The following is an 11,545-nucleotide window of genomic DNA, read 5'->3' as shown; positions in this document are numbered from 1 at the left end:
ATATATATTCAGTATGTCCGAGTATGTGGAGTGTGCCCTGGAGTGGATAATACTGGGATGCGATCCTGTGTGTCGGGTTTATGAAGCGATGGTGCTCCGAGGTGTGTCAAAACACCCAGGTCACGCTGGTTGATTTAAAGTTTTGGTGCGTTTCAATCCAGCTGAGTGGAAATAGCTAAGCACTTGGGAAAAGAGGATAACCTACCTACGGACAACCTTACAGTTAGACTACAAAACGCGAATCTCACATCGCCACGGCGTGTTGCCTTGTTTTGTGCCGGTCATTTTAAGAGCGTCCTGTGAAAAATGTCCCTAAAGGGCTACTAAAGACGCTAAGTTTCTGTTTTGTAATGACAGTTGTGAAGCTCTTAGCCTTGTGGCTATTTTTGTTTCACTTTCACAATCTGTCACTAACATTGAATAAAATGTTCAGAAAATGCTAATAGTTTTAGATTTTTTTGTTTGAAATTAATTGTTAATTATATGAGTATTATAAGGACTCTGAATCTCATGATGTTCACATAAGTCTGTCCCAATGTTGCATCATTCACAGTAAAATACAATGCCTGGCCAAAAAAAGACGCCAACTGGATTTAACTAACCAAATAGGTACGAGCCTCATATTGGTTAATTACTGCATGGGCGATTATCTTTGAGCTGGCAACAAGTTATTTAACTCCAACTGGTTCCTTGACTAGCTTCTCATTTCATAAACAACCATGTCGAAAGACACATCTCGTAGTTGTGGAAAAGCTGTTAGTATGTTTGAGAAGGGTCAAATCATTGGCATGCATCAAGCAGAGAAAACATCTAAGGAGATTGCAGAAACTACTAAAATTGGGTTAAGAACTGTCCAAAGCATTATTAAAATGTGGAAGGATAGTGGGGACCCATCGATTTCAAGGAAGAAGTGTGGCCAGAAAAAAATCCTGAATGCTTGTGATCAGCGATCACTTAAACATTTAATAAAATCAAATTGAAGAAAAATAAGAAAAAGAAAAACAACAGTAGAACTGATTAAAAGTGAAAGTAAGAGCATTTCCACATGCACAATGTGGAGGGAACTGACGGGGTTGGGACTGAACAGCTGTGTAGAAGCATTAAAATTGGACTCTGGAGCAATGGAAGAAGGTCATGTGGTCTGATGAGTCCAGATTTACTCTTTTCCAGAGTGATCGGCGCATCAGGGTAAGAAGAGAGGCAGAAAAGTGATGCACCCATCATGCCTAATGCCTACTGTACAAGCGTATGGGGGCAGTGCTAGAGCAGGGCGATATGACCATCACGTCACGATATACATTTGAAAATCTGCGATAACGATATAACTGACAATATAATTGACACTAGACAAAATACTTTACAACTCCTCAACTTTATTATTGCAAAAAAACCCATCAATGTATTTTCACTTAAACAAGCAGCTTTTGTTTAATGTGCATTAAAGTTATATAGAAAATTTAACGGTGCAAATGCAAATTCCTTGCTGACAGTTTAACCAAAAGGCATTTCCAGTGGAAATTGGCCGACATATCCTCAGCATAACCATGTATAATATCCACAAAACTTAAAAAGACCTTATACACACACAATACAGTAATATTATGTTGAAGCACAGTACATATCACTCCGCGAGGCTCCTGCCTACGATAGCAGTAATGCTCCGACAATCCATCAAGCGGTGCGGCTTCATAGCTTAGCAAAGTTGTACTGAAACATTTGACAGATTTTCGAGCGCCGTGTACATAAAATCGTTTCGAGGTCAGTAAACACAACCAGAATTCATACATAAGGCACACGGGATTATAAGGGGCACTGTCGATTTTCAGAAAAATCAAAGGATTGATTTTAAATGCCGTATTTTCCAAAAAACACGGCAATAACGAGGGCCCGCTAGCATGCTCTACCAAAACTAGTGCTTTGTTGTGTATCTGACGGACGAAAGCTAAACCAGTCCCACACTACTGAAGTTCCAGCATTTTTACAAACCAATTCTGGTTCATCCGTTTCATTCAACGATCCACTTTCGCTCTTCTCATTCTGCGTCGCCGCCATGTGCGTATGTAAACATAGGCACTGCGCATGCACGTTTTACCCATATTCTATTGCCATATTTCATTTTCCTATCGTTGCCCAACATTACACCGGTATTACCATGAACGGTATGATATAGCCCAGCCCTATGCAGTGCTAAGATCTGGGGTTGCTGTAGTTGGTCAGGTCTAGGTTCAGTAACAGTATGTGATCCAAGAACGAGGTCAGCTGACTACCTGACTATACTGAATGACCAGGTTATTCCATCTATAGTTTTTTTCTTCCCTGATAGCATGGGCATATTCCAAGATGACAATGCCACGATTCATCGGGCTCAAATTGTGAAACAGTGGTTCTGGGAGCATGAGACATCATTTTCACACACGAATTGGCCACCACAGAGCCCAGACCTTAACCCCATTGAGAATCTTTGGGATGTGCTGGAAAAGGCTTGGCACAGCGCTCAGACTCTACCATCAACAATGCAAGTTCTTGGTGACAAATTAATGCAACACTGGATGGAAATAAATCTTGTGACACTGAAGAAGCTTATCGAAACAATGTCAGCACTGAATTTGTGCTGTAATCAAAGCTAAAGGCAGTCCAACGAAATATTAGACTGTGTGACCTGTTTTTTTGGTACAGACTTTTTTTTTGGCCTCACAGTGTATTTCCAGCTATAAATGAAGTGTTTATTCGGTCTTTGTTGTCCATACACAGATACACAGAGTAAGATATTGAAGTGTTTTGTTTGAATAGATACGTCCTCCAAGGAGTTAATATGTAAATTACCAGATATTAACTTAAGTTAATATTCAGTTAATGTGTTCTGTTTCAATAAAATCCTGTTATTTTTTAGAAACAATTGTTGTGGCTCACTTGTAAACACTCAGCGTGAGGAACAAGTGAAGAGTTTTTGGACAGAACCAGAATTTTTAGCAATGTGCCTGTTGGAGCCAAGTCCAGGCCAATATTTTACTCAGTTACATCATGGCATATTTAAGTATTTGTCATGATCTTGAAGTTTCTATTATAATCTTGATCATTTTATGTTATATATATGTTATATAGGCTGTGCTCCATAAATTAATTCTGCTTTGTTAGTCTGTTGTTGTTCTAAAGTGTTGATAGATGTCGTAAAGGGGGTGTGTATTTGGCCCGCGTGCGGAGGGGTGTGGGTAAAAGGTTCGGTAAGCAAGCAGGACGTGGAGCAATGGTTTTCTGACCGTCGCTGTTTTAATGTTTTTTTGTTGTAACATAAAGGGAATGTAAACGGAGCTCCCACCAGAGGCATTTGTTTTGTACCTTTCGATTTGTATGGAAAATAAATGTTTTGCCCCTTTTTTCCTTCGCCTCGTTTTTGCTACCGGAAGGCATCCAAGCGACTTAACAAGAGCACGAGTCAGAAACTTTACGTCCTGCAGAAGCGGCAAAGAAGGACCGAAGGTTGCCGCTACAGTACCCACAGTTTTGAGTCATCCATGTAAACTGCTGATCTCAAAAAAATTTCTCTCAGTTTCTTCCTGAACTTTGTAAAACTCTAGATGAATGGGCATTTTTTAGACTTCTGTCCTTCATAAAGCATTTGTTTTCCACACAGTAATAACAAGCAGTGAGTGAGAAAGTGAAGGCCAGGTGGTGAGCTGTCTCATTCCTGCCGTTTGTATTCACCTTCCTGATAGCATTTTCTACATTAATATCTGTGTAAACCTGTTTTTGTCTCAGAATCTTTGAAGTGACAATGGCACCAAACCTTGCACCAGTTGGAGGCATCGCTCTTTTTCTGAGCTTAGGCTTTGGCCTCCATCTCATATACCAGTTATACCAGGTCATGAAGCAGCGGGAGAAGCCTCACAGACAGGTGAGAGGGTAATCAAGATTTACTGCAACAGGTTTTGTCTTCAGATATTTTTGTGTCTCACCTTAATGCAAATGATTTCTGATTCTTTTTCATGTTTAATCTCAGATTTGCTGATGTGCAGGTATTAACTGATCATTTCAGTGAATATTTAATATTTAATGCCTTTCTTTTGATTTGTAAAGATAATGACATTTTTAGAATTATACTTTAAAAACATCTTGAGTAATAACTACACAGAACAAGTTTTTGTGCAAACAATAAAGAAGACAATCATAAACACAGTTCATGTCAGCACCACTCTGAATCACTCAGTCTGAGCACAAATATCTAAACTGAATGGATTGAAGTTGCTCATAATCAGGTCTGCTAGGAAGGTTTTACAGTAGGATGAACATTTTTAACAGGATGTCGCCAAAACTATGTAGGTTCCAGAAATCTCTCCTATCACCTTTTCCTAACCTCTTTTCTTTCACCTTGATGAAAGCATTAGAGGTTAAGGAAGAGTGGGTACGAAAATTCACGAAGACTTTGTGAGTCCTGCACTGAGAGTCTGTCGAATTGATGCTATGACTGTAGTGATGTGGGCACTGTACTGGTCCGTCATGATCATGATCACCGTTTTTTGGTGTATTTTAACTTTCATCCTGTATCCTAAGGAGATTGAAAGTAAAGCAACTGGGAAACCAGCTACTTTTCTTTCCAAGCTCCTTAGATTGCCATGACCCAGATGACTGAGAACCTACACATACACATTTCATCCTGTATATTTTATTTAAAAAAAGTCTCCTGCTGATGAGGACAGTATGATGCTGAGATAGAGCACATAGAGCACAGGCTGAGTCTTTGATTTGTTTCTGGTTTTGTGTCTTTCAGGAAACGACGAGGACAGGTCAGAATAAAGCTAAAAATGTTAAACTCTCTGCATATGAACAACGCATTGACGCTCACCGGGTTGACCCGCAGGCCATGCAGGTAATCTCACTTTACGCTATGTGTTGTTTAAACTGAAGCTGTACATATAAACAACAGAGAACTGACAGTACCCAGTACTGGCACAAACAGGAAGTGTGGGTTTTTTTTTTTTCCTCCATCAGCACTAGCAGGCAATATTCATCCAGATTTTTTCCTGTGTGCAGATCACATGGAGGGATATCGCAGGTCTGGAGGAGGTGATCAATGAGCTAATGGAGAAAATTATCTTCCCCGTTCAGAACAGAACTCTGTTCAGGGAATCCCGACTGCTGCAGCCACCCAAAGGTCAGCAATCATTCACTTTTTTGTTGTTGTTCAGGATTCCTATCAGCATCAGCCTTTGCCTGATTCTAATGGGTCTTAGACGGGATACAATATTGCCTTAATCAGGGCACCCACAGAAACTTTAATCAAAATCTACATAGGATGCACAGCTTTTAATCATTGCATTACATCTGTACTAGATATAAACAATAAACATTTGTTGTTTGCTGTAATTTCCATTTTGATTATATTGTCATCTGCACTCTTTTACTTTAGTTCCAAGATCCAGATTATAAGTTTACTTTTGTTCTGAATATGTAGCAGACATGTTCTTTCCAAGGGTGGACATAAGAGGGCGGTGACAGACTGGACTGGGGTGGCTATAGCTCAGGTGGTATGGCAGGTCAGCCACTAACCAGAAGGTTGGTGTTCAATCTGTTCCAGTCTTGCCTTGGGCAAGATACTGTTGCTCTCCGATGCATCTATCGGAGTGTGAATGGGGGCGAATGGGTGAATGAATTTGTTGTATAAATAAAGCGTTTTCAGTGCTCAGACAGAGTAGAAAAGCGACAGCTGACTGGGTGGTCAAGGCTCACTAGAACCGACGAGAACAGCGAACTCCCGGCACATTATTTTCAGACCCCCCGCGGTATTACGCTACTCAGGTTAAACATGATATTTAGGAGTCAAGTTTATTTATATAGCACATTTCCAACAGTCCGTGTGGCACAAAGTGCTTAACAATGTAAAATGCCAGCAAAACAAATAAATACAATAAGTCAATAAAAACAACTAAAACTGTTAAAACCAAAATGCTTGGGTCAAAGTGTGTTAAAAACCAGACCATAAAAATGTGTCTTCAGTAACGATTTAAAGAGATCAAGTGTTTGTGCAGATCTAATATATAAGGGAAGACTATTCCAAAGTCTGGGACCTGCCACAGAGAAAGCTCTGTTAACATGAGACTCCGTGGAATGGATAACATTAGTTTTGAACTGGATCTCATGGTTTTCTCTGGAGCATAAATAAATAGAAGCTCAGACAGGTAAGAAGGGGTTTTGGCTGTTAAGTGCCTTAAAAACAAAAAGAAAAAGTTTAAATTGATATCCTGTAAGAAACAGGGAGCCAGTATAGAGAGGTTAAAACTGGGGTTATATGCTCCTTCCATTTAATGCCAGTTAGCAGATGAGCAGCTGCATTTTGGACCAGCTAGAGACGATAAATAGAGGCCTGGTCCAGACCAAAGTACAAAGAATTGCAGTAGCCCAGTATTCAAGCAATAAAGAGATGAATAACACGTTCAAAGACATTAGCTGGAAGGTTTTTACGGAAGGAAGGAAGTTGTCTTGGCTAGTTGTCTTAGATGAAAAAAGCTGGATTGGACTACTGCGCTCAACACAACTGCCTACACAGTTTGAAGGAACCATCAAGGTGAGGTTTTTTACATTTGTCTTACAATAGGAGGAAAATAGGCCCACATAATCAATGTGATTATTAATGAAGTTACCAAAAATGACAACTTCTGTTTTGTTTTCATTTAATATTAAAAATTTTAAAGACATCCACTGTTTGATGTCATCAAGGCAGCGTAATAGTAGCTGAAGTTGGTCTGTCCCTGCTTTTAAAGGCAGATAGATCTGCAAGCCATCTGCAAAACAGTGGAATGAAAGGTTGTACCATGAGAAAATAGACCCCAGTGGCAACATATACAGCACAAACAAGGCAGGACCCAAAATTGAGCCTAGACGTACACCATAATTAAGAGGGGCTATTTTGGAGCTATGGGGCCTATGTTAACATAAAAACGCCTTCCTGATAAATAGGACAAAAACCACTGGAGAGCAGACCCTTTTAGCCCAGCATATAATTAATAGCAGGATATCATGGTCAACCGTGTCAAAGGCTGCTGACAGGTCTAACAAGAAGAGGGCAGCAGGAGTGCCAGAATACAGAGTTAAAAGAATATTGTAACTCGCTCCAAGTTGAAAAACGGACACAAGGCGTTCTTGATTTTCACTGGCATTTATTGCACAAAGGTCCCACCAACGATGCTGTGAAAACTGTACAAACAACATAAAATAGTCAATTTCCACAGTAAATTGTTCTCATAGAGCATAAACAATAAATTTTATTATTCAACAACATAAAAACATTCACAATTTGACCTTTACAAAATGTCAACATATTACACGTGACTAACATAAACTCGACAGTTTTGTCACAAACAGACATCTTATTTTTCTACCAACAAATTGCATACCTCATTGGCCGCATTTATTTGAAGCGGTTAATGAAAATGGATCTTGCAGTGCACACTCTTTCCCACAGCTGGAAAACTTTGTTGCATGGTCTATAGTGGTGCAACGGATCAGAAATCTCACGGTTCAGATCGGACCCTATTAGAGCACTTCGCTCTCGCTCTGCAGGCCTACTTGTTGTTCCTGGAGTATTTAAAAGTAGAATGGGAGGGAGAGCCTTCAGTTTGCAGGCCCCTCTTCTGTGGAACCAGCTTCCAGTTTGGATTCAGGAGACAGACACTATCTCTACTTTTAAGATTAGGCTAAAACTTTCCTTTTTGCTAAAGCATATAGTTAGGGCTGGACCAGGTGACCCTGAATCCTCCCTTAGTTATGCTGCAATAGATGTAGGCTGCCGGGGATTCCCATGATGCATTGAGTTTTTCCTTTCCAGTCACCTTTCTCACTCACTATGTATTAATAGACCTCTCTGCATTGAATCATATGTGTTATTAACCTGTCTCTCTTCCACAGCATGTCTTTATCCTGTCTTCCTTCTCTCACCCCAACCGGTCGCAGCAGATGGCCCCGCCCCTCCCTGAGCCTGGTTCTGCCGGAGGTTTCTTCCTGTTAAAAGGGAGTTTTTCCTTCCCACTGTTGCCAAAGTGCTTGCTCATAGGGGGTCATATGATTGTTGGGTTTTTCTCTGTATCTACTGTACAATATAAAGCGCCTTGAGGCGACTTTTGTTGTGATTTGGCGCTATATAAATAAAATTGAATTGAATTGAAGAAAGAAAGGTTGGAAACAGAAGGAAAAGAAGGACGCTAGGAAGGGGTCAAAAAGAAGTTTAGTAGAAAGAGCAAGGTACACGTGTATTTAGAAAATTTAACCAGAAGTAAAATCAGTATAGAAAACTCATAAAAATATATAATTTCAAGCTCATGTGCCTCATCTGCCCTATAGTCATTACAGATTTATTATGGGAAAAGGGATGTTTTGTATTTTTATTGTAGTAGTTTGCTTTTTAACAATCAGCAAAATAATATAAAATAAAGTAAGCTTTAAAATAAATAGGGGTAGCCAATCATATTTCTTTGGGGTCTTTAGCAACTGACTCTGAATAATATTTAAGATTTAAGGGGGAAAAAAAAGAAGGAAGTAGTGCAGGGAAAATGTTAAGGAAGGAAGAAGGAAAGAAAAATCAGAAATAATAAAAAATGAAAAATGGGAAGAAGTGACAAACAATATTTTAACCAGTGTATATTCCCATTGTCTTCACAACAGGTGTGCTGCTGTATGGACCCCCAGGATGTGGTAAAACACTCATTGCCAAGGCGACAGCAAAAGAGGCAGGCTTTACTTTCATCAACTTGAAGCCGAGCACACTGACAGATAAATTTTACGGAGAGTCCCAGAAACTGACTGCTGCTGTGTTCTCACTGGCGTCCAAATTAGCCCCAACGATCATCTTCATTGACGAGATAGGTGAACAAGACATGCACGCACACATTAAGTTGACTAAAACAAACCAAGTTTCAGTTGACTACAATCTGATAACATTTAGTGGCAATATTTCCATACTCTACCTTAAAATTTTGACATAAGAAAATTCTAAACAATGGTATGTGCTTTTTAAATAAAAAAAATAGTAATAATAAAATATAAATTAAAAATATAAAGAAACCGATTTTGCTTTTAGTGAACTTGGTCTGCACAACCAGTGCAAAGAGAGACGTTAATGTGCTTTAATATTTGGCCTTAATTATATGCATTTTGACAAATACCATAGACAATACATAGGGGTGGGTTTTGATGATCAATTTATGGATTAAAATCGATTCTAGCTTGGATAACGTGATATCGATTCATTAAAACCCTGAATCGATTTTTCAATATAAATTTATTTTGCCCAAAACGCCAGAATCTCAGGTTAAACCTCACAAAATTTCAACAACCACCAAACAGCTAAAACAGTAAATGAGAGCAGGTACACTGATTGTGCACAAAGACATAATCAGTGAGATGTTGCAGCACGGTCACGGTCTGGGCTGAAAGCCGACAGCTCGCTGATTCTGATGTTTCGGCGGGTCCACGCTTTGTGTTCACGCCATTTTTGCATTTCATCTTGAAGCTGCAGGTTTTATCTCTCTTCAAACAATATTGACTGAACCAGCCGCAAAAGATGATCCAAACTACGCTTCACATAAACATCGTCATGAATTCCTTTTTACTTTTGCTGTTTTGCTTCTACCATGATAAAATCACACTACATGCGCAGCTCTATTTCTCTCTCACACACACACAGTGTACTTCAAGAACAGTTTCCCGTCTAATAATCTGTTTAATTCTGCATTATTCGCTTGCTTGTTATACACAAGTCTACTTTTATTACAGCGCTGTCGGTCGCTGTTTTTTTCCTTTTACTTACTTCCGAAAAGAAAACCTGATTTCTGCTGTTCAATACTGAACAAATTTAGCCCACGTCCACACGTACACGGGTATTTTTGAAAACGGAGATTCTCTGCTTTCGTTTTAAAAAATAATCCCGTCCACACGTAAAGGCAGAAATGAAGGAAAACGCTGCTAGGAACATGCCAAAGCAACAGGTGGCGATATATTCCTAACCGTGCAGAAATGTTGGCCAATCAGAAGTCTACAAGCCTCGGTGGGAAAAAGTAAACAAAGCTGGGGCATAGAAGCAGAACCGAGCCGTATGTGTGGATGGAATATGAATATGTAAGCATTTAAACACTGCAGAGAGTACAATTAACAGTAACAGTATTGTAGAAATTCATTTCACCGAAACAATAACGTGGCGCACAGTGTGACGTCAAAAAATGCGCACATCTTTGACGCTGCGTTTTCTCCGTTTTTCTAGTCCACGTGTAAATGCAAAAACTGATTTTTCAAAAATCTTCGTTTTCAGTGACCAAAAACGCCGTTTACGTGTGGACGAAAGGTGCAAACGCATAGAAAAATCTGCGTTTTCAAAAATAACCGGGTACGTGTGGACGTAATCTTAATCCCTTTAAAATTATGCAAAATTGCAAAAAAACTTTGCTGTGTCTCTAATAAAACCTCTGTAACTTTGCTCTGCTTCACTTCTACAGAATCAGCTAATGTTCATATGGTGATCAATGGTTTTCTTTCGTTTTTGATCTACTGCAGAATATTTTTATAAAATCCCAGGCCTGGAAAATCACCTTCATGTTTTTCTGTGTTTTATCCTCAGCTACTTTAACACAAAGGCATCTGTTGTGATGCTCACACCTTTGATAAAGTCTCGCAAGCGTCAGCTTTCTTTTTATAGATATAAAAATATGGAAATGTACTGATATGTGATCAGAATTATAATATTTCTGACTGTCTGAGGCAAAATTTCCCCAATTCAAATCGAATTGAATCGAATCGTGGATCGAATCGATTCTAGAAATCAGTGACGATACCCAGCTCTAACAATACGCAGGCAAAAAATGTAAACGGAAATTTACACTAAACATTTTCAAACAATGAAATCCGAACTGAAATAATAAAACTATTCTGCGTTTTTTGAACAGATTCCTTTCTGAGGAATCGATCCAGCACCGATCATGAAGCCACAGCTATGATGAAGGCTCAGTTTATGACTTTGTGGGATGGACTCGAAACAGACCACCAGTGCCAGGTATGCACACGTCGGAATAGCTTGGGTTCAGTATGGAGTCTCAAGAGATTCACTGACTTGTGGATGTGTTATGGAGTGGAATTTGTCTCAAAAGGGTTGCAAATGCGTACAATGTGATCCACAAGCATAAATTGATTTACAAATGTTTACAGGGATTTGTGTGTAACGTTTGAGGACACGTGAGCGCATGCTTCAATCCACACGCAAATAAGAAGCAATCTGACCACACGTAAAACTATTTTACAAATGCCTACATCTAAACCTGATTAAAAACAGATCATCACCAGTGGAAGCCTAGATGTCCAAGTTTTACACTGGGACTTGGAAAGCAGCTTACATTTCTGGATCTGTGCAAAGCTGGCAGCGTTAAATTTGTCTCAAAACCCTGCAACATGATCTGTGCATATCAGGTGATTCTTAGTATTTAAGGTTTTATAGGTGAGCAAAATAGATACGGTCAGGGCTGGACTGGCACAAAAAATCGGCCCGGGCATTTTGACTAGAGACCGGCCC

General features: G+C 39.5%; 1 protein-coding gene across 3 annotated transcripts in view; it reads left to right on the top strand.

The window, feature by feature from the left end:
* Nucleotides 1-11,545, top strand: part of LOC102306315 (outer mitochondrial transmembrane helix translocase) — a 17,514-nt gene that overhangs the window by 359 nt on the left and 5,610 nt on the right. For all 3 annotated transcript variants that reach the window (XM_005952366.3, XM_005952365.3, XM_005952364.3), the window contains exons 2-6: nucleotides 3,757-3,892; nucleotides 4,766-4,864; nucleotides 5,029-5,149; nucleotides 8,653-8,853; nucleotides 10,926-11,032. In XM_005952366.3, the coding sequence (XP_005952428.1) occupies nucleotides 3,773-3,892; nucleotides 4,766-4,864; nucleotides 5,029-5,149; nucleotides 8,653-8,853; nucleotides 10,926-11,032 (648 nt within the window). In that variant the 5' untranslated portion in view covers nucleotides 3,757-3,772. The remainder of the gene's footprint in view (nucleotides 1-3,756; nucleotides 3,893-4,765; nucleotides 4,865-5,028; nucleotides 5,150-8,652; nucleotides 8,854-10,925; nucleotides 11,033-11,545) is intronic.

This window comes from Haplochromis burtoni, unplaced genomic scaffold, assembly GCF_018398535.1.
Source record: "Haplochromis burtoni strain Fernald_Lab_line unplaced genomic scaffold, NCSU_Asbu1 Contig_1566, whole genome shotgun sequence".
Taxonomy (NCBI): domain Eukaryota; kingdom Metazoa; phylum Chordata; class Actinopteri; order Cichliformes; family Cichlidae; genus Haplochromis; species Haplochromis burtoni.
This window is presented reverse-complemented; position numbering and strand designations above follow the sequence as displayed.